Below are 24,027 nucleotides of genomic sequence, written 5' to 3' on the forward strand. Positions count from 1 at the left end.
TGAGCCGAGATTGCGCCACTGCACTCCAGCCTGGGCGACAGAGCGAGACTCCGCCTCAAAAAAAAAAAAAAAAAAGAGTAAATTGCAGGCATGGTGCCCTTTTACCTCTAAGTATTTTTTTCCTAAAAATAAAGAATTCTATTTTATAACCATAGTACAATTATCAGAATCAGGAAATTAACATTAAGTGAATACTATCATGTAATCTACAGACCTTACTGAGATTTTGTTAGTTGTCCCAATAGTGTCCTTTATAGCAAATGAAAATCCAAGATCATAACATGCATTGCATTGTCATGCCTCTGTAGTCTCCTTTAGTCTGATTCCTGGGTCTGTTTTTATGTTTTGTGACATTGATTTTTTTAAGAATATAGGCTAGTTATTTGTGGATTTTCTCTCAATTTAGATTTGCCTGATGTCTTCTCACAATTACGTTCAGGTCATGCACTTTTGGCAGGAGAACCACTGAATGATACTGAGTGCTTCTCAGTGCACCCTATCAGGAAGGACATGCTGTCAGTTTAGTCCCAGCACTAGCGGTGTTGACTTCCATCATTTGATTAAGGTGGTATCTGCCTAGTTTTTTTATTGTAAAGTTACTCCTTTGCTTTTTGTAATTATTTGTCTTGGAGACTATGTTAATGTCTTTTTAACACTTCAAACTTTCAGCAACTCCTTTTAGTATTTTTGCCTGAATGAGTTTTTTGTTATGATGGTCGGCAAATGGGGATTTCTAATTTTACCCTCCTTCTACATTTACTTGTTGCCTTACTACTGTAAGGAAGAACTTTCCCTTCTTTTCCTGGTACTTATTTATTTATTTCAGCACAGACTCAGTATTATGTTTTATTCCCATTATTTATTTTGTTGTGCAGATATTTATTTTGATGTTCAAATGGTCTTTGATGTAGCCAGTGAGAGCCACTTCGAGTTGGCCCTAGTGTCTCTTTGACATGATCTCATCAGTCCTTGACCACTTTATGGTGTCAAAAGACACTCCAAGGCTGGGTGTGGTGGCTCATGCCTGTAATCCCAACACTTTGGGAGGCCAAGGCAGGAGGATCATCTGAGGTCAGGAGTTCAAGACCAGCCTGGCCACTGTGGTGAAACCCCATCTCTACTAAAAAATACAAAAAAATTAGCCAAGCATGGTGGTGCACACCTATAATCTCGGCTACTTGGGAGGCTGAGGCAGGAGAATCACTTGAACCCAGGAGGCAGAGGTTGCAGTGAGCCAAGATTGCACCACTGCACTCCAGCCTGGGTGACTCCGTCTCATAAATAAATAAATAAATAAATAAATAAATAAATAAATAAAAGATATTCCAGGCCTAGCTTGTCTTTTCCTTGTCCTGGCCCTGGAATTAACCATTTATCCAAGGAGACTTTGATTCTTCAGTGGAGAATGAAATTTAAAAAACCACTATCTGGGGCTGGATGTGCTCCTTGATACTGTTTTGTCACTGTTTCTAGGCCCTCTCAGAGGACAGAGCTAGGAAATAGATGTATACTTGTGTGCATATACATACATGTACACACATTCGTAAATGCACATCCATACTCACATACCTGTATGTACAGTTTCTCATCTGCTTCCTCTCTCTCTCCCTCTTTCTTTCTTTCTTTTTCTTTCTTTCTTTTTCTTTCTTTCTTTCTTTCTTTCTTTCTTTCTTTCTTTCTTTCTTTCTTTCTTTCTTTCTTTCACTTCCCTTCTTCCTTCTGTTTCTGTCTATGTATCTTTCTGTGTCTGTCTGCCTAGATGTCTGTATTAAAACTCACAAGTTCACACAAGTACCTCCAATTCAAATCCAACACTACGTATTTCCAACTCCCGTGTCCATGAGCATGAAAGCTGGCTCTCATTATCCACAATATATTCACTTTTTTGCTCAATTCTAGAATGTACAAAAAGTCGTTTCTGAATTGTAATCTGTGTCTCTGCTCAAAACGAAGCCTGCAAAATTAGAATTCAGTATTTGTTTAGAGTACATTTGTCTAAATTTAGCCTGACGGCATATAGTCCAAATACTGTGTTCAAAAGTTACTGGGGTTAATGTTTTTCATGTTCACTTTTTAGCGTGGTTATGTTATTTATCTGAGATTCAGTTTGGTTCATTGGTTTCTGCTGGTATTTATTTGAGGGTTTTTCACTATCCTTAATGGATTTTTTTTTCCTTCCTTTCCTTCTTCCTCCCTGCATTCATTCATTTCTTTCTTCCTGTCTCTCGTGTATATGTGAAACATTAACATGGTTCCAAATATACGAAACAATATATTCAGAAAAGTTATCTGCTACCCCATTCCCTCTGTCCTTTCTATCCTATTTCTACCGGTTACCTGTAGATAACTAGTCTCATTAGTCTCTGATTTTTGTTTTCTGTTTCTTTTTGCACAAGCCATTCAGACGCATATATATTTTCTTGTGTCTTTTTTTTTATATGAAGGGTAGTATATTATGTTTTTTTTTTTTTAGAGACGGAGTCATGCTTTGTCGCCCAAACTGGAGTGCAGTGGCCCGATCTCGGCTCACTGCAAGCTCCGCCTTTTGGGTTTACGCCATTCTCCTGCCTCAGCCTCTGAGTAGCTGGGACTACAGGCGCCCGCCACCTCGCCCGGCTAGTTTTTTGTATTTTTTAGTAGAGACGGGGTTTCACCGTGTTAGCCAGAATGGTCTCAATCTCCTGACCTCGTGATCCGCCCGTCTCGGCCTCCCAAAGTGCTGGGATTACAGGCTTGAGCCACCGCGCCCGGCCTGTATATTATAAATATACTTTTTGCACTTAGTGCTTTCTGCTAAACAATATATTGCAATCTCGCCACATTAATTCATAGAAGTGTCATGGAGATCTTCCTCGTTTTTTTTTTGCATCTTCGTTTTACTGCATTTTGTGGATAGACTATTGTTTATTTAGCCACTGTCCTCCATGGGGACTCAGATTGATTCTAGTAATTTACAATTACAAACAATAGGGCACAGAGTAACCCTATACATGTGTATTGTTGGTGGTGTATCTGCAGGGTAAATTCCTAGAAGTGAGACTCCTGGGTCAAAAGGTAAATGTGACACTTGTCCTCCAAGTTGCCTGCTTGGGTCTCTTTCAAGTGCCTTTTCTTTCTTTCCTGCTCTAAAGCTTTTTCATTAAAAAAAAAAGTGATGAATGCGTGTGTTTTTGTTAGCGATTGCCAAATTCCCCTCCATAAAAATTATGCCAATTTGCATGACCACCAGCACCTCTTCTGTGAGGGTGCCTGCTTCCCACTGCCTCACCAACAGCGTGTATTACTAAACTTTTAAATTTTTGCTAATCGATTGGGTAAGAGATGGTATTTCCATGTATTTTTAATTTGTCTTATGAGATTGAACATCTTTATACGTACCTAAGGACCTTTTTTTTGGTAAATTACTCATATGTTTTTCCCTGTTTTTATTGAATTTTGATCTTTTTATACTTCAATAATTATAATTATTATTATTATTTAGACAGTCTTCTCTGTCACCCAGGCTTGAGTGCAGTGGCTCGATCTCGGCTCACTGCAGCCTCCACCTCCCAGACTCAAGCAATTCTTGTGTCTTAGCCTCCTGAGTAGCTGAGATGACAGGCGTGCGCCATCACGCCTAGCTAATTTTTGTATTTTTTTTAGTAGAGATGGGGTTTTGCCATGTTGGCCAAGCTGGTCTCAAACTCCTGACCTCAAATGACAAACACTGCTCATCAGTCTATGTACTTTTCAGATGGTAACTACTTGTTTTCTCTTTAGTGAGCTTTTTAACTACTTTTAAAAAATCTGAAATACTTTCCTGAAGTTTTGTCACAATGGATTATTTTTAAGTGACCCTTGATGGCTGTGATTATATAAACACACTGATTGTGAGAGCTGAGGAGGTCATCTCCAAGGTCAAGGCATCACAGGACTGGGTTCATTGAATTTGTAGGCATGGATTCTCCTCAGGCTATTGACCTGTCTTTGACAGGCTCATTCTGGAAGGCCTAAGGAGGGTATATATTTAAAGCCATAAAATCGTTTCTTTCCTTTAAACTGATAATCCCAGAACAGATAATTTATCCTAACGAAGTAATTTTAAAAGGTTAAAAAACTAAATGGATGGAGATATTAATTGAGGTAATATTTATATTAGTGGAAAAACTGGAGCAATCTAAACGTTTAATAATAACATTATAGTTAAGCATGAAAAGACCATTCATTGGTTTTAGAAAATGCAACAATGACAAATAAAAACTGTAGGGATATGGAAACATGCTTGTGTTTAAGTGCAAAATGAAGCAAAACTTGTATTTATTATGAGGAAAACTGACAAAAACTTGAGGCTGTGTAAGAAAGCATAAGGAGACTGTTTCAAGTGAGGTACACTTAGGGGCAGGGTAAAAGATGGATCCAGCCACCAAATGAAGTCTCAGGAAGACTTACGAAGAAGCATTATCAGATGGCTTGGGTCTATCCGTGGAACATATTTTAAGAAAGCTCTAATGGGTTATATTGGTCACTTGCTGGGGCCTGACATTTTGAAATAGGACAGAAGTCCATAACTGGGAAATTGAAGGACTTAGTGGTTGCTGCTTGAAACTTTCTGGGTTGACTTTTAGAAGTGGGTCCCAGTATGACATTAGTAAACAGAAGGATAATAGTATGGGACTGGATGATTGTAGGACAGAACCAGGGGTATGTGATGAACCCAAGGGTGTAGGAGAGCGGCTGTGTCTATCAGTAAAATAGAAAAATGCCTCTTAGCACTAATGAGCTGGTGGCGAAATTTTAGAAATTTGATTATAGACACGTACCAACTGTACAATATGGAATTTTTCTGATGTCTGCTTTTATTTGCTTTTTAAGAACCAGCTGCAGTTTAATAGGAATGTTCCTACACATTCAAGCAACTTGGCAATCCGATATTCTTGTCCGCATGCCATTAGAATTGAAAAACTGAAGCACTCATACAATGAATCATACCATTGTAAAGATGCAGATTGTAGAGTTGGTCCTGACCTAGGCAGTTCTGTTTCATTTTCTGTCATATCAGAAGAGAGACTTAGTTATGCTGTCCACCTAGCCAGAAGAGATGTAAAACGAAGACAATTTGAAGAACATATAAAAGAACATCATCTCAGAAGTCAGCCTCAAAGCTCTCGGAAGTGTGGACATACTAAATGTAAAGTACCTGACCACAGGGTGGAAAGGAAGGAATCAAAGAGTCAAGCAGCCTGTCCGTGCAGCCACCAGCCGTCCAAAGTAGAAATCTCCAGCTCGGGTGCCAAAGTATACCTTTACTCATCTCATCCAGGCCAGTCAGATCTCACTGTGCCAAATTCACCACCCACCCACGATCCGGGACTTCAGCCTCATCCCAGGACAGGCGACCACAAAAGCATAAGCGAACAGAAAAGCCTGCTAGAAGTCCAGCGACTCCAGAAAGAACTGAGCAGTTGTATCCACAGAATTGAAGAGGTAACTAAAAAAGGTGAGAAAAATTAGATTATTTTCTTCGACTTAAGGCTGTGAGTATGGGGTAGTTTAAATGCATTCCTTGAGGACCCTCAACCCCCACAGCAATTTCATTTCTTCCTTCTGTGAGTTGGTTCACTGGAGTGTGAGCACTCAGGACAAGACAGTTAGGCTTAGCGTTTGAACAGTGTCTTGCCGCAGCTCCTCTTTCCAGCGAGGGACATGAAAGAACTTTTTCAGGCCGGGCGCGGTGGCTCAAGCCTGTAATCCCAGCACTTTGGGAGGCCGAGGCGGGTGGATCACGAGGTCAGGAGATCGAGACCCTCCTGGCTAACATGGTGAAACCCCGTCTCTACTAAAAATACAAAAAAAACTAGCCGGGCATGGTGGCGGGCGCCTGTCGACCCAGCTACTCGGAGGCTGAGGCGGGAGAATGGTGGGAACCCGGGAGGTGGAGCTTGCAGTGAGCCGAGATCGCGCCACTGCACTCCAGCCTGGGCGACACAGCGAGACTCCGTATCAAAAAAAAAGGACTTTTTCACTGTGGCTGCCCTTCGAATGTGCACTGACTGAGGGCCCAGCCTAGGAGGTGGCGTTAATGTTGGCTGAACCTTAGGTCTTCTGGGACCTGAGTGCAAGTTATCCCATAATGTTTTCCCTCTTCTGGGAAAATTATTTTTCAATTTGCTCAAAAAAAGAACATAATGTATTTATATTATAGGTAAAACCAGTTCTCACTTGGGCAGTATTTAGGTGAGTACACACCAGTGACAAGGGAAGTTGTGGGTATATGTGTAAAGTGAGCACAGGGTAGGAAGGAAGAAGTTTAATCATCGTATATGGTTTTCTACAGTTCTGCAGTGTTCTCAGGGCCCTTGCATTTCCCTGCTGAGTAGAAGACTGGTTCCTTGTGGAGAATTTGGGGTTACCATAACTAACAAGTAGGGAATCAAGCCCAGCTTTCAGCCTGCAAGGGGTATGGAGTTGAGCATCAAAAGAAACTGTTGTGCTAGGGTAGTACATAGTCTAGAATTATTTTTTGCCTTTTCAATTTAATTTATGCATATGTACATATATGCATCTTATGTAAAGAATTTAAGGTACCTTAAGAAATACCTGTGATTGAATGAGATAAAACAAAAATGCACATGACGGCATTGTGGCAAAGGAAGCAAAGGGAAGGGAAAAACATTTACTAGGGATGAGTCACAGGTTTGCTTCCGAGCTTCCTAGGAGCCAGCTAAAGAGGGAACTTCAATCACTTGGAGAATTTACAAAGTCTAAGATGGAAAAAAACAATTGTGTAAGGAAAACAGTGATTCCACATATTAAGGCCAGAAAGAAATTTCTCCTGCAGGTCTTCTTCAAGAGTGTGCTGTATAATATCACGAACAATTCAAAAACATTCCAGTATAAAAATAACAGAAATGTTATGGCTTGTTTCTCTTGACATTCCTTAGTGTCAGTCTGTGGCATGGCCCGCCACACACTTTGATTGGAAGCCCTGCGAGCAGGAGAACAAAGCCACAAGGCCCACTGCTCCGGTGATCTGGCCTAATACCGGGGAACTGTTAGAACAGAGCTTTCAAAGCCTCTGTGGGGAAGTATTGGGTTGGTTTATTTTATTTACATAAATTTTCAGTGTGTCATAAGTCAGTACTTTGTGAACTATAATAAAAATGTCACAGTAGTGGCAAACTGCTATGGAAACACGTAAATGTATGCTTTAAATTTCTGTACTTAACCTTTCATGGACTAATAATAATTTGCGATGGCCCCTGGCTGCAGACCCCCTTTTAAGTAGCCCTGAAGGCCCATTTGTGCTTCCCAATGCTGCTCTGTAGACAGCTGCAAGCGCTGCATCAGAAATCGTCTGCAGTGAGCCTTCAAACCCCCCACCTAAGCCCGTTCCATTTGTGTTCATATAAGTATGTGAAGCCGGATTTCGTCCCTACCATGCAGCCCAAATGAGATGAAAATAATTAGACATATAAGGTCTCATGAGACTACATCTGTATGTACAACTTCTGACTTCAGATTTTTGCTTTCTTCAAAACAGCCTTATATTCTTTGCATTGTTTGATGTTTTAAAGAGTAAATATGAAAAATTTGAACTTATAAAATACACTTTTACTAATTGAAGATTCCCTTTTCTTTGATAATTGGACTATATTGGAGTTTTGTATAAGAATTTGTGTAAGTGTATTTGGAAACCACAGCCTAGAAGGAATAGATAGATTGCATCTCCTTCAGGCAGTTTTCCAGAAACAATTTCTTTGAACCAGTCTTTTGAAGATGTAGAGCACCAGTGTGTACAAGGGTATGCTTCCTGAGAAATGCATGAAGACTCTAGGCACTCAAATAATTTTAAGACTTGCTATCTTAATATGTTAGAGAAAGGACTTGTCTTTTGAAATCAAGAGTAAGGCTGGGCATGGTGGCTCACACCTGTAATCCCAGCACTTTCGGAGGCTGAGGCAGGCGGATCACTTGAGGCCAGGAGTTTGAGACCAGCCTGGCCAACGTGCCGAAACCCTGTCTCTACTAAAAATACAAAAATTAGCTGGGTGTGGTGGTGTGGACCTGTAATCCCAGCTACTGAGGAGACTGAGGCATGAGAATCACTTGACCCAGGAGGTGGAGGTTGCAGTGTGAGACTGGTGACAGTGTGAGACTCTGCCTCAGAAAGAAAAAGAAAACAAAAGATTATGATAAGATGCTATCTTAGTATCTTTTTCTTCTTCTTCTTCTTCTTCTTCTGCTTCTCTTTTTTAAGACAGTCTCATTTTGTCACCTAGGCTGGAGTGTAGTGGCACGATCTCAGCTCACTACAACCTCCATGTAGTGTTGCCGTGTTGGCCGGGCCGGCCTCGAACTCTTGACCTCAGGTGATCTGCCCGTCTCAGCCTCCCAAAGTGCTGGGATTACAGGGGTGAACCACCATGCCTGGCCGGGATTCCTCTTTTGAATTCCTCTTTTGAATTCAGCATTTGATTATTCTCTATTAAACAGCAAAGAGTAAAGACCATGTTAAGTGTCTTTCCGGACATATTTAGTGGCTGATCAATAGGCATTTATTAATATCTTCTTTACATTGTAAAACTAATCTTGCTAAACATAACAATAGGCCAATAAAAAGTTTTTGAAAAAATAGCAAGAATAACAGATTTTGGCTCAATATAAAGAATGTTAAAATAGTAAGAGTTGCCTCATAGTGAAATCGCTGTCCAGTGGGAGTTCTGGCTGGAGGGAAGCTTGATGGAGTAAGTGTCTTCATATCCCTTCCATCTCTCAGTCAGCACACAGGTCCACTTACTGCTGGTTTCTTGGCTGATAAAAAATGAAATTTTGTGTTATGATAGCCTCATTTTTTTCTTAATAAAACCAGAGATCTTCAACTTTATTATTTCTGTAAGTAATCGAAGTCTTTGTAAGTTTTAATATGTGGTTTATAATCCACTTTTGGGGAAAACTATTAATATTTTCAGATAGAATAGAAGAAGCTTTGGATCCAGATGAAGAACGTCGAATCCGTGTCAGGAGACAGGAGCAAGCTGCTCGCTCTGCCCGAATGCTCTACGTGCTCCAGCAGCAGGTGTGAAAAGTTCAGGGAGAAGTAGGGCAGTCAGCCTTGTGTACTGCTTCCTTAGAGAGTTTCCGTTTTCCTTTTGTCTCAGAAAGATTAGCACTGGAGTATCCCATATGAGTTCTGAGAGATTTGTGAGGCTCAGTTTCCTGAACACATGGGCAAATAATTCTTATTCTTTTTGTAATCTGCGTGTGTGTGTGTGGGGGTGTGGGTGTGGGTGTGGCCAAACTCCTTAAACAGTGGTTCTTGACTTTTTGAGGTCATAGACCTTTGAGAATCTATTAAAAGCCTCTCCTCCCCACCCCCAAGATGCTTACACATTATATAGCACATATTTTTGCATAGGAAGTCAGGTGGATCAGTTACCCTGAACCCTTGGTCCTAGCTGTGGACCCCAGTCTTAGAGGAAAGGGACCTTGTTAGTTTCCCATTATTTCATGTTTATAATGTATAGAAGCTTGTAATAGTAAATAATTTGATAAACAGCAAAGAGTAAAGACCATGTTAAGTGTCTTTGAGGACACCTTTAGTGGCTGATACACAGGCATTTACATTCTTTACGTTGTGATGGATTTTTAAAAAGCGTTTGTTGTGACTTTCATGCCTTATACATTAGTAAGCCTTTTACTCATTTCTGGTCACTGAAGTCACATGTTAGCCTTATTGCTTGAACCAAAAACTGTACTTTTTCGTTGAAAAGAACATGCCTGAGTTAGGTTTTGCACTGTATTCTTTTGGGTTCTATTTCAGTTCTTATTCTACACTGCTGCCGTAGAGATTGCTCTAAAACATGAATCTTACCATGTCAGACCTCTGCTTAAAAGACTTTAGTGGCTCTCTGTAACTTAGAGGATGAAAGCTAAACTCTTCAGCGTGGCATGTAAGACTTCACGATCCAGCCCGCCTACATTTCCAGAGTCACCTCCACCTTCACTCCTTCATGTTAAATTCCTATTACACTGGGGACCAAGGGATGGAAGGTGAACACTGCCTATTTACCATCTTGAACTGGAAACCAGTAACTGTTTTTTGGGTGCATGAATGAAGAGCCTTTTTTCATTTTCAAGTGACTTGAGTTAATAATGGTTATATTTGGACAAGACGAGATATATCGATGTATCCTTTTCTACAAAAAAGATCCATGGAAAGGTATGAAGTTTTCTTTTTTCCCCTTTACAAAACAGGTAAAAGAAATCCAGGAAGAATTGGATAAATTGAGTCCACATAAAATTAAACACACTAAGAAGGTATGCTGCAATTAAGTTATTTATAAATTAAAAATATTTATAAATATAAATATTATAAATTACCTATAAATCACATTTCCCAGTGTTTTGTTAGTATTGTGTAGGGCCCTCTGCACTAATGTTATTTCTATGTAGAAACCTGTTAGTGAGGGAGCGAGCACTTTAAATATTCTGAATATGGTTGCCTTCCAAGGAGCAGGTTCTAAAAAATAGATTTTTATTTTTGTTGCTGCTGGTATAAGAAATTGGGAATAGTAAGGAAAAGACTGTCACTGGAAAACTTTAAACTTTAAACTCACTTTACTATGAAAAAGTTTTCACAATAGAAAGCACTTTATACAGAAAGAAGACAGGCTGTACCTATTCTTAGAAGTTGGGTGATAGCAAGTTCTGAGTATGGAAATAACTTCTCTCATCTTGTTTATTACCAGTCATGGGCAATGTCTAAGCTGGCGGCTGCCCATCGAGGAGCCATTCGGGCCTTACAGATGTTTGTCACTCAGTTTACTGACCGAGGGGAGCATCCACTTCCTGCTCGGTGTAGGGAACTGGGCAGCCTTATTCGCCAGCTTTCACTTTGTTCTGCCAAGCTGGATGCGGACCCTTCTGTTCCTGATGTGGTTATAGATATTCTGCAACAAATTGAGGTATGGAATTGATTCCAATTTTTGTTAGAGGTGTATCGGAAGTAATGCTTACTATTACCTAGTTTTGTTAGGATTTATGGAGAATACAAGACAAAGCCATTACCTAGTGAATTAAAAGCTTTGCAGAGGGCAGAAGAAACACTTATTTTTATTTTGTATTTTTACAGTCTAGTCTATGTTATCATATTTCACTACTTCAAAAGTTGGTGACTTGAATATAAAACATATAACAACTTTAAACCAGGTTCATTAACTAAACGGAATGTCCCATTCCCTGGCCCATGCCATTTGAGAAAAAAATATATTAGCATAGAAAAGGAAACCAGTAAAGAATTCTTAGATTAGAGTATCAGTGTTTAATTTAGATGGATTTTAGAAAAGAAGAAACACTTAAAGGTACAGTATATGGAATCAGAACTTTACATCTTGTGATACAGCTAGAGAGTTCTAGAAATCACAACTGGCATGTATTAGACAGGAATTGATAGTGTTCTTACTCTTGTATTTCTCTAGATAGATGAGATCACCTATAAATAAGTGTGGACAAATCCAGTAAACTTTGTTTTGTTTCTTTTTTCACTGGTGACAAAGATACCTCAATTTTATAGCTCTCTGAAGTTTGCATGGTGTTACCGTGTAATTTTGCCATTTGAACCTTTCTATGGCAGTATGCTTTGCAATGGGTTTTGCTACTGTTGTACAGATTAAGCTTTTTTAGAAAAGCAAAAGTTGGAGAGATGACAGTTATTTTTCTTGAGAGCTAGAGATCAAATTCTGTCTTCTACTCCCATGCTAGTATTAGTTCCCCTACGCCATACATATTCATCCACAAATAGAAAGGTGATCTTTATGTTAGTGTGGCATAGTAAGCTGTTAGCTGTAGAAGAAAGACGGATAGCGGAGAGAATTCTAGACTAAATGACACTCCAGTTCTACCACCACTAACCAGCTCTCGGTGGTCTCTAAGGCCCCTTCTGCCTTCACAGTTTCATTGTCAAGCAAATATGATTGTGATTTTCATTGGTTGCATTCGTGTATATAGAACTCACTGTGAGGAATACTGTTGTCAAATGCAGACCTTAGAATTTTAGGCCGCATCTCAAGTCGTGTGATGCTTTTTTAACGTATCCATAAGAAACATTTATTGGCCTAAATAACTTCATTTAGAGTACACATCTTCATAATCCTAGAAAGGATCTGAAGAGACTCTAGTTCCTCTCCTACATTTTGAGCTTGAATAAGAGTACCTTTAACATAATGTTTCTTCAACAGAATGTTTATCTCCCCTGCTTTTCAAAATGCAAGAAATGGGTTATTTTTCCTGTTGTGGCCCTACACCATCTCACGGTGTATTGTCTTACTATGTTACTATTCTCTGAACTAAATCTTCCTGACTCTGTTCAGTTGTCCTTAATCTGTACTGACCAGGTGGAGACTGGGCCCTGACTTCCCAGTAATGAATGGGTGGGAACTTATTAGAGGATATGCCTCTTTTTAGGAAGGTGAGACACAGATCTTCTACTCTTATTGACCTGTTAATTATTCTTTAGTTCATGAAAATGTATGTTAGATATAGTACGTGTGTCCACTTGAAAGACTATTTGAGTTTATGAGATTTTTGTTGATGATTAAAATGCTTTTGAAGCAGATGGGATAATATTCTGAAGACTGTTGTTAATTTCTAAAATGATGATCCTTTAAGATTTGGATGCCTTTAAAAAAAAATATATAAAAAGCTAGCCGGGCGAGGTGGCTGGCGCCTGTAGTCCCAGCTACTCGGGAGGCTGAGGCAGGAGAATGGTGTAAACCCGGGAGGCGGAGCTTGCAGTGAGCTGAGATCCGGCCCCACTGCACTCCAGTCCGGGTGACAGAGCGAGACTCCGTCTCAAAAAAAAAAAAAAAAAAAAAGATTTGGATGCCTTTAAAAGTAGTCATATTCATTATGTCTTTGCTATTGGCTTTAGTGAGCTACACATCTGAAAGTACTCACAGAAATTGTTATTAATTAGATATCCTAAATAATAACATTTTTAAAATTAAGATTGTATTAACTGTTAGAGATAGCCATTTAATGACACATTTCCCTGGAGTCCTTATTTTCAGTTTTGTGATTAAAAGTCATACTTTTGTGAGATAAACTAAGAGAATAATTGATTGTTTTCGTGGCAGGCTTTGGAATCTCTCCTGGAAAAGAAACTGTCACCAAAAAAGGTGAAAAAATGTTTCAGTGAAATTCGGAGCAGATTTCCTGTGGGTAGCCAAAAGGCCTTAGAGAGATGGCCAAGTATATCACCAAAGGGTGAGAGGAGGCCCCTCACAGCAAAGGGCACATGCCCACAGGAAACAAGTCAACCTTCCGTGGCAAAGCAGCTTCTTGCTGGTATGTGTCTTAAAGTGTTTATTGCAAGATATTTTATTCATTACAATTATCTGTGCTGTAACAGTCACTGCACTGAGGGGAAAGTCAGGATTTAGGACCTAGCCCACAACAGATGAACTTTAAGTAGGATCAGTAGATAGCAACCAAGATGCTTCCTCAGGCTGGAGGCTGGAATATTCTATAGAGGAAGGTTGAGAAAGTAACATTTCCTTTTGCTACATCATAGTGTTTGGGCTACCCAAGGCAAATTCCCATAGAGCTGGAAGTTAGAACCCTACTTTAAAAGAAAGTTTATTTATAATGATGGAGATATACACACACACAGAGACACACTCATACATTCTATATATATCTATATCTATATATAGATAGATATATTTTTTTTTCCTCAGATAAGTTTTTGTTATTCTAAGAAGTGGAATTGTTAGGTGATACAGTATGTGCATTTAAACAGATACTGCCAACTTGCCCCTTAAAAGTGGGCACACATTTATGTCTTGACTAGCAGTGACATCAGTGTGTTTCCACGCATCTTCACCAAGTATGTCATATAAAACATTTGAAAGCTTTCCAGTCTCAGTGGACAGTGGCATCTTCTTGTTTTCTGTTGCGTTTCCTGATTCCTGGTGAGGGTTGTCGTTCCTTCACATGCTCCTTAGCTGTGTTATTTCCTCTTCTATAATTTGCCTGTTCATACTCTGTATCCATCTCCCTGCTCGGTTTTAAGTGTTTTGCTTATGGATGTGTATGTTAGGATACTGCATTTTGTTGGTCTGAGGTACACATTTGAATGCTCCTGAAATCATTATTAATTGATGACAACTTGTAGTTAATTATAACAGTTTAAAATTGTAAACATTTTAAACATTTAAAAATTCCTGGTGAGGTATAAAATACTGATGTGTCTTATAATTGATGTTTTAGATTTGATGAAATATGGGACTTTGTTGGTTAACTCTTGTATTTCTCTAGATAGATGAGATCATCTATAAATAAGTATGGACAAATCCAGTAAACTTTATTATTTTTTTCTTTTTTCTTTTTTTAATTAAAGTAGAACATACAAGTTGGGGGCGGTGGCTCACACCTGTAATCCCAGCACTTTGGAAGGCCAAGGCAGGTGGATTGCTTGAGCCCAGGAGTTTGAGACCAGCCTGGGCAACATAAGTAGACCCTGTCTCTACAAAAAAATGCAAAGGTTAGCCAGGAGTGGTGACTCACGCCTGTGATCCCAGCTACTTGGAAGGCTGACGCAGGAGGATCACTTGAGCCTGGGAGGTGGAGGTTGCGGTGAAGTGAAATTGCACCACTGCACTTCAGCCTGGGTGACACATACAGATAGAAAAGTACACAAAATAATATAGATTTATAGCTCAATTAATTACCAGAAAACAAAAACATCTGTGTAACTACTATCCAGGTCAAGGAATAGAACATTACCGGCATCTAAGAAGTTCACCTGTGAGTTACCCCTTCCAATGTTTATCTTCTTCATTTTCCCCAGATTATTCTGATTTTTTTTTTTTTTTTTTTTTTTTTTTTGAAGTGGAGTCGCGCTCTGTTGTCCAGGCTGGAGTGCAGTGATGCGATCTCGGCTCACTGCAACCTCTGCCTCCCGGGTTCAAGCAATTCTCCTGCCTAGCCTCCTGAGTAGCTAGGATTACAGGTGCGCACCTCTGTGCCCAGCTAATTTTTGTATTTTTAGTAGAGATGTGGTTTTACCATGTTGGCCAGGCTGGTCTTGAACTCCTGACCTCAAGTGATCCGGCTGCCTCAGCCTTCCGAAGTGCTGGGATTACAGGCATGAGCCACAGCGCCTGGCCTATTATTGGAGTTTTTAATTGTTTTAGAGTTCTGTATTCAATCTACTTACATTTAATGAGATTAATGACATATTTGAACTTTTTTCTGCCTGATTTTATGTTTCATTTGCCAAAGTTTTTTTCTTTGTTGTAATTTACTACATTAATCAAAATTTTATTTCATTTTTTCCTCATTGATTTGAAAGTTACATTTATCAGTCCAGAATTCAGTTGATTTATTTCTCAATCAGCCACTATTCTGTGGAACCTTAATAATTGAGTGTTCCACTTCTACCCCAAGTGTAACTGTAAGAGACAGGAAAAACCAAACTGTTTTTCCTACTTACTTAAGACTGTCAATACTTCACCTCTGACACCAAATGTGTGGGGTTTTGCCACACCAAACAATTCTCCAGGGGACACCAACTGGGTATCCTGTAATTCAACTCAATTCTGACACTGTCTCCCTGGAATTAGAGTCAGATACCACGGGTTAAGGTTCAGTCCCACAAGACAACCCAACTTCAGACACCAGTCACAAGTCCCAGGTTGTGACCTATGCTTCTGAGCGACAGGCTATAAAATTGGGCTCCCTTGACCCCCTCCTGGGGTTTGCTAGGATGGCTCATAGAACTTAGAGAAACACTTTACTTATGTTTACCCATTTATCATAAAGGGTATTATGGAAGATACAGATGAACAACCAGATGGAAGAGATGTGTAGGACAAAGTATAGTATGTGGAAGGGCACAGAGCTTCCATGCCCTCTCCAGGGGAGCCACCCTCCAGGAACCCCCACATGTTCGCCATCCTGGGAGCTCCTCAAACCCTGCAGTTCTGGGATTTGTTTTTTTCTTTTTCTTTTCTTTTTTCTTTTTTTTTTTTTTTGAGACAGAGTCTCGCTCTTGTTGCCCAGGCTGGAGTGCAGTGGTGCGATCTCGGTCACCGCAACCTCCGCCTCCCGAGTTCAAGTGATTCTCCTGCCTCAGCCTCCGAGTAGCTAGGATTACAGGCATGTGCCACCATGCCCAGCTAATTTTGTATTTTTAGTAGAGACGGGGTTTCTCCATGTTGGTCAGGCTGGTCTTGAACTCCCATCCTCAGGTGATCCACTCGCCTCGGCCTCCCAGAGTGCTGGGATTACAGGCGTGAGCCGCCGCACCCAGCTAGTTCTTGGATTTTTATGGAGACTTCATCACACAGGCATGATCGATGATGAACTCAATCTGCAGCCCCTCTCCCCTTCCTGTAGGATGGAGGATGGGACTGGGAGTTCCAAGCTTCTAATCATGGCATGGTCTTTCTGGTGACCAGCTCCCGTCCAGGAGTCCTCCAAGAGTCACCTCATTAGAGAAAAAAAAAGAAAAATGCTTCCTTAGCCAGGAAATTCCAAGGGATAAGAGCTCTGTGTCAGGAACTGGGGTTAAAGACCAAATATTAGGAAAAAAAGATGAACCTAGCGCCCCTAGTGCTAGGGAAATTAGAAGGGTTTTAGGAGCTCTGGGCCAGAAACTGGGCTCGAGACCAGATGTTTATTTTTTATTATATTACAAGTAAAAACCTAATTTGTTCATTTACCGTTAGATATTTATTCACTTTAATGGGATGTTCGCTCTCCTTCGTTGGTAGGCAGGTAGAACTAACAGAGTGTCTTCCTTCTAATTTAGAAGTCTGCCTTTGCCAGCCTTTCCCTTGAGGGTGGGTGTCAGATTTATTTGTCCTTATATCTTCTATGATGAGCCCAGCATCTGCCACATAGTTAGGCACTTAAGTGCTTGTTGAAAGACTCTATGAAGAAATGTAATTGAATAAGGAAAGATTTCTGAGCAGCAAATCATAGTAACTTGAGTTCTGGGTGCTAGGGAGCTCATTTTGATAGACTGGAGGAAACGGAGAGAACGTTCCAGGCCTGGACACAGAGAAGTGTTTGCTAAATGAGTTAGAAGATTTGAGGTGCTCATCAGCTGACTAGTGAAAAATGGAGACCAGTTTCAGAGAGAAGCTGGAAAACCTGCTAACCTAAAACTCATTACAGGAACAAATGCAGGAAAGCTGGGAGGCAGAGGGGGGAAATTTGGACCAAGGAGACCTAGATTCTAGTCCCACCTCTGCCAGTTTGTGAATCTGGGTTGACTTAATCTGTCTGAATCTTATTTATTTATTTATTTTGAGACATAGTCTTGCTTTGTCGCCCAGGCTGGAGTGCAGTGGCATGATCTCAGCTCACTGCAAACCCCGCCTCCTGAGTTCAAGCGATTCTCCTGTCTCAGCCTCTGGAGTAGCTGGGATTACAGGCACGTTCCACCCTGCCTGGCTAATTTTTTGCATTTTTAGTAAAGATAGGGTTTTACCACGTTGGTTAGGTTGGTCTTGGACTCCTGACCTCAGGTGATCCACCTGCCTCAGCCTCCCAAAAGTGCTGGGATTACAGGTGTGAGCCACAGCGCCCGGCCTGAATCTGAATTTTTTCGTCTATAAAATGGGAAGGATAGTCTTTGTGTTTTGTGACTGACTTAGTTGTTGTAAGTGGCAAATTAGTTGCTAAATGCTGTAAAAATCTAAGGTGGCATTTTTAGTTTTAATAATAGCACTAAGTTATTAAGAAAAGGCTAAGGGAACCGAGTTCAAACTCGAAATAAAGCGATCCCTGCCGCTTGGCTTTGTTAAAAAAAAAAAAGAAAAGAAAAGGCTAGATTATGTTAGGCATTTTCTAACTAAGAAAACAAATCTTTGGTGGCTATTTTAAAATGAGTTTTGGGCCGGATGCAGTGGCTCATGCCTGTAATCCCAGCACTCTGGGAGGCCGAGGCGGGCGGATCATGAGGTCAGGAGATTGAGACCATCCTGGCTAACACGTGAAACCCCGTCTCTACTAAAAATACAAAAATTAGCCAGTATGGTGGCATGCACCTGTAGTCCCAGCTACTTGGGAGACTGAGACAAGAGAATGGTGTGAACCCGGGAGGTGGAGGTTGCAGTGAGTCGAGATCGCACCACTGCACTCCAGCCTGGGCGACAGAGTGAGACTCTGTCTCAGAAAAAAACAAAGGAGTTTTGCGTGGCTATAGAGAAGTAAACTTCAGTTCTCTGGAAAATGTATTTATGGGGAACAGCTCTATGGTCCCTGACAAGGCAGAATGAATGGGACTTACCTGGGACCGAAAGCCAGAAGACTTGGCTCTGCCGCTCCTTGGGAACCTTGAGTAAAACACTTAAGGTTGTGGTAGCCCTCCTAGTTTTATTTTATATTTGTTGTTTTTTCTTGTTCTCTGGATTTCAGAAGGTTACATTTTCCTGTTTCTGTCTTAGGTATCACTCTACCTATTTCTTCCATTCTGATTTTCTAAGGTCTTCTCTTCCCCACCCACCCCTGAAAAAATACCCTAGGGAGCCACTCGATGGAAAACCCTCCCCGTGTACTCTTCATTTGGAATATACGCCTGAGCCTGATTTGATCAACTATCTTGTGATTTACATAAGAGTTGGCTGGTGCAGTTTTTCCGCAGCTTCTGAACTGTTCTTGCATTGGTTAATTCCATTAGTGTAACTTGTCAGCGATGAGGATGGTGGCTCCCTTCCCACTACCAGCAGTGTCCTCAAACTCACTCCTAAAACTTATGCTGTGTTTACATGCTGATTTATGCAAATCATTAGTGGAAAGGTATCAGGACCTACAGTCAGAGTTGCTTTGATGTGTATAAACTTGGGAGTTAAATAAATTACAGACCAACGATTTTGATTTTTTTTTTTTTTCTTTTGAGACAGAGTCTTGCTCTTTCGCCTAGGCTAGAGTGCAGTGGTGCGGTCTCCGCACACTGCAAGCTCCACCTCCTGGGTTCACACCATTCTCCTGTCTCAGCCTCCTGAGTAGCTGGGACTACAGGTGCCCGCCACCACGCCCAGCTAATTTTTTGTATTTTTAGTAGAGACGGGGTTTCACTGTGTTAGTCAGTATGGTCTCGATCTCCTGACCTCATGATCTGCCTGCCTCCAAGGATTTAGTTTTACCATTCTTTTCTTCTGATATATATTTCCTTGCTGTGTAACTTTTTTTTTTTTTTTTTTTTTTTTTGAGATGGACTCTCGCTGTGTCATCCAGGCTGGAGTGCAGTGGCACCATCTCAGCTCACTGCAACCTCTGCCTCCTGAGTTCAAGCAATTCTTCTGCCTCAGCCTCCTGAGCAGCTGGGACTACAGGTGCACACCACCACGCCTGGCTAATTTTTTTTGTATTTTCAGTAGAGACAGAGTTTGACCATATTGACCAGGCTGATTTTGAACTCCTGATCTCATGATCTGCCCGCCTCGGTCTCCCAAAGTGCTGGGATTACAGGCGTGAGTCACGGAGCCCGGCCCCTGTGTAACTTCTGTAGCTTTGATAAGTACCTAATTAAAGTACCTAATTAAAGGATGTAGTGACAGGAAATCTGACCCTTGACTGTTAAAGTAGTCCGAATGTAGTTTTCCTTTGTTGTGAAATATTTAAACTATACAGAAAGGAATAAAAAGAATAATATTGTATATCCACTACTTAAATTTAATAAATTTTAACATTTTTGCTTTAATTACTTCAGAATTTTGTTTCTTAGAAATAAAATACAGCACAGGTTGAGCATTCCTTATCCAAAATACTTGGAATCAGAAGTGCTTTGGATTTAAACATTTTCTGGATTTTGGAATATTTACTTTCTACCTACCGATGGAACATCCTAAACCCGAAAATCTGAAATGCAAAAGGCTCCATTGAACATTTCCCTAGAGCATTATGTTGGTGCTCAAAAAGTTTCCACTTTCGAAGCATTTTGGATTTTGGATTTTTGGGATTTGGGATGCTCAACCTGTAGTCCCTTCTTATCCAAGGGAATACGTTTCAAAACTTATCCCAAAGTGGGATACCCAAAACTGAGGATAGCACCTAACTCATTTGCTGTCATTTGGAACACATTTCTGTTCGTGTCTTCCAGCCACTAATTTAATTCCTTTTCCATCCTAAGTATCACTCACTATGGCCATAACTTGTCAGTTGGAGGTGTGACAACAAAACTAGCTTTGAATTTCTTTTTCCTTCCTCACAATTTCACAAATAGAAGATTCATTCTTACTAGATTTAGTAATAGCAGCATATGGTTTTTTTTTTCTTTTTCCTTATTAAGTGGAGAACTTTACCTTTTCACTGAAAGGGGACATTTTCCAGCTTCTTTAGCATATCTGAATTGCCAGCATCGCTGTAGTTGCTCTTTGAGGCCATTATGAAGGCAAGTAAGGGTTACTGGAACACAAGCACTGCAATACGAGGCAGTCGCTCTGATCGCCAAGACAGCTGCTAGGTGACTAACGGGCAGGGAGCGTCTATAGCATGGATACACAGTTTAAAACTTATGGGTGGGGCACGGTGGCTCACGCCTGTAATCCCTGCATTTTGGGAGGCTGAGGTGGGTGGATCACCTGAGGTCAGGAGTTCGAGACCAGCCTGACCAGTATGGTGAAACCCCATCTCTACTAAAAATACAAAAATTAGGTGTGGTGGCACACACCTGTAATCCCAGCACTGTGGGAGGCTGAGGCTGGTGGATCACTTGAGGTCAGGAGTTTGAGACCAGCCTGGCCAACATGGTGAAACCCTGTCTGTACTAAAAATAGACAAATTAGCTGGATGTGATGATGCACCCTGTAATCTAAGGTACTCGGGAGGCTGAGACAGGAGAATTGCTTGAACCCAGGAGGCGGAGGTTGCAGTGAGCCAAGATCGTGCCACTGCACTCCAGCCTGGACAAGAGAGCAAGACTCCGTCTCAAAAAAAATAAATAAATAAAAAAGTAAAAATAAAACGTATGAATTGTTTATTTCTGGAATTTCCCATTGAACATTTTTGGACCCAGGGCTGATGAGGGGTAACTGAAATTGAGGAAAGTGAAACCGGATGACAGTACAGTTGAGGCCCCTTTTGTATTTTTCTCCTCATTCCATTCTCTTTCTCCCTCACTGGAAGTTACTATTGTTATTATATTATAGACCCGTTCTGTTTTTACATTTGTACTGCTTGTATATCTGTCATATATAGTATTGTTTTATGTAAGTATCTTACCGTATCATTTTGCAGTTTGCTTACCCCCTCCACTTACGTTTGTAAGGTTTTTTTTTTGTATTGATACATTGACACATGAATTCTAATTTATTAATTTTACTGCTGGGTAGGTTTCCCTTATATGAATATACCATAGTTTATTTCTCAGCTCTTATTGATGGATATTTTGGTTCTTCCCAGTTTTTTGCTTTTATAAACAATGATGAAGTGAAGTGAATATCTGTGTTCCTGGCTTCCTCTGTCCACGTGTGAGAGTTCCGTTAGGCTGAGTATATACGTAGGAGTGAGATTGCTGGGCTGCAGTGTACAGGAATCTTCAACTTTACTATAGCAATCAAGTTGCTTTCCAAAGTAGTTGGGGAATTTACTGCCATGCTAATAGTCTGTGAGAGTACTTGTTTTTCCACATCTTTTTGTGGATTTAAAATACCTCATTGTTTGAATATTTTTGATTCTAGTGAAATCAATCATCTTTTCATATTTTTATTGACAATTCAGATTTTCTGTCTAAATTGCCAGTTTCTATCCTTTGTCTGTTTCTCTATCGTATTGTTTATTTGTCTTATAGTTTTGTAGAAGTTCTTTATATAGTCTGGATATTGGTCCTATGTTAATTATACAGAGATCTACTTCCAGACTTTGGCTTGTCTGTTGACTTTAAGGATGTCTTTTTGTCAAATGGAAGTTGTAGTTTAGTTCAATTAAGTTCACATATGTCAGTATTACATTTGAGCTTAAGAAAGTCACTTCTGCCCTGGTGTCATACTGATTGTCTCGTGTATTTTCTAATTAAAGTTTTAAAGTTTTCTTTCCACATTTAGGTCTTCATTCCATTTAGACTGTAAGTGTCCAATGCGAGGCAAGGATTCTGTTTTATTTTTTTCTCTATGGATGCTAGTGGTCTTAGCACTGTTTTTTGAATAATCTAGTTCATACTCACTGAGTTATCATGCTGTCTTTGTCACATCCGTGAAGTCTCATTGATTTCTGCCTGTGTTTGCATCACTCCCGCGCTGCCTTTAATGTTTTCTCACTAAGACTTTTATCTTTGGTCGAGTAAGACTGCTGCCTCCACCAACTCCCCACTTTGTTGGTTGTTCTTCACAATTATTTGGGCTGTTGGGATTTTACTCTGCTTGAATTTTGGATCAACTTATTTAGATCCTTGAAAAAAAAATCTGTTAGGGCTTTAATTGAATATGCGTTTGAAATTATGGATTATTTGGGGGGAGAACTGATCTCTTTATGGTCTATTCATTCATGAAAACAATTTATTTAGATTGTCTTTCATGTCCTTTACCTTTTAAATTTTTCTGTAAAAGCCTGATACCTCTGTCATTAGATTTCTTCCAACATGCCTTATAGTTTTTGTTGTCATGTTAATGAGATTTTTTTCTCTTATATTTTCTGTTATTTTGATATATGTAGATAATACTGATTTTCTGTTTTCGTCTTCTTATACCCAGAAACCTTGCTGACCCCTCTTCTCAGCTGTAATAGTTTTTCTGTAGAATCTCTTTGATTTTCTGTATTGTTTCATTTTCAAATAAAGACAGCTTTATTTCCTTTCCCATTGCAGGTTGAATGTCTTATGTGGAGTTCAGACTTTATTCTCTATCAAATTAGGACCCATTGAAGGTTTTGAGTATAGAAGTGACATTTATTTGTTTATTTATTTATTTATTTATTTATTATTATTTTTGAGATGAAGCCTCTCTCTTGTCCCCCAGGCTGGAGTGCAATGGCGCCTTCTTGGCTCACTGCAACCTCTGCCTCCCGGGTTCAAATGATTCTCTTGCCTCAGCCTCCCGAGTACCTGGGATTACAGGTGGCTGCCACCACGCCCGGCTAATTTTTGTAGTTTTAGTAGAGATGGGGTTTCACCATGTTGGCCAGGATGGTCTCAAACTCCTGACCTCAGGTGAGCCACCTACCTCGGCCTTCTAAAGTGTTGGGATTACAGGCGTGAGCCACCGTACCTGGCCAGAAGTGACTTTTAAATATTACAGTTGAGAAGAACAATTTTGGTAGCCAGAAGACAGTGTGAAGATAAACAAGAGATCAGTTAGGAGACACTGTTATTCTAGTCACAAGATACTGCAAGCCTAACCTTGGGTAATAGCAAAAGGGAAGGAAAGGCAGAGATAAATGTAAGAGCTATTTTAGAATTAGGATCAAAGGGACCAGGTAAATGAGTAAAATATGAGAGCGAAGATTCAGGGAGTCAACCGTGATACCTAGGTTTCTGCTTATAAACCTGCAGTAATATTCATAGGAGGAGGAACAGTGTTGACAACAAAACATCTGCTTCTCAGCAGGGCTAGGATAGATATTTGGAGCCTATCTGTGTATAGATAATCATTCTCAGCGATTTGATTTGAATAGCGTTTTCCTCAGTTTGTTCTTCAAAAATCTCCATGTAGATAAGTATCAGCCTGATACGGAGCTTCCGGAGACCCAGAGGTTGCAGAGTGAGCTTGATGTATTAGATGCGGATATCCTTCCGGAAGAAGGACCATTTATTCTAGACCAAAGTGCAAGCTTCAAAGACAAAGTGTTAGCCGTGGCAAAAACAAAAGCAGTGAAAAGGAAGCCTGTGACTGAGAATGTGCCATTTAGGAAGAAAGATACTCTGGCGCCAGCACGACAGCAAGTATGAAATTGTTCCTTTCTTTTGGCCCATTTGTATTAATCTGACATTGTCAAGGCCACAGAAACTGGTATGCGGTGGAGCCAGTTCTCAGGCAGTTGGATGCTAGCAGTCCTTGAGTCTGGCTATTTAAGTTGTTCATATATTTTACAAAAAAAAATAACAAT

The 24,027-nt window shown here is 40.2% G+C and overlaps 1 protein-coding gene across 6 annotated transcripts in view; it reads left to right on the forward strand.

Annotated features, from left to right (window-relative positions):
• Nucleotides 1-24,027, forward strand: part of KIAA0753 (KIAA0753 ortholog) — a 64,924-nt gene that overhangs the window by 7,724 nt on the left and 33,173 nt on the right. For 5 of the 6 annotated variants that reach the window (XM_010377887.2, XM_030922789.1, XM_030922785.1 and 2 more), the window contains exons 3-8: nt 4,852-5,476; nt 8,949-9,055; nt 10,234-10,296; nt 10,728-10,943; nt 13,113-13,323; nt 23,634-23,863. In XM_010377887.2, the coding sequence (XP_010376189.2) occupies nt 4,852-5,476; nt 8,949-9,055; nt 10,234-10,296; nt 10,728-10,943; nt 13,113-13,323; nt 23,634-23,863 (1,452 nt within the window). The remainder of the gene's footprint in view (nt 1-4,851; nt 5,477-8,948; nt 9,056-10,233; nt 10,297-10,727; nt 10,944-13,112; nt 13,324-23,633; nt 23,864-24,027) is intronic. The other variant, XM_030922790.1, reaches the window with a different exon arrangement.

The sequence above is a fragment of the Rhinopithecus roxellana genome, chromosome 19 (assembly GCF_007565055.1).
Source record: "Rhinopithecus roxellana isolate Shanxi Qingling chromosome 19, ASM756505v1, whole genome shotgun sequence".
Lineage (NCBI taxonomy): Eukaryota > Metazoa > Chordata > Mammalia > Primates > Cercopithecidae > Rhinopithecus > Rhinopithecus roxellana.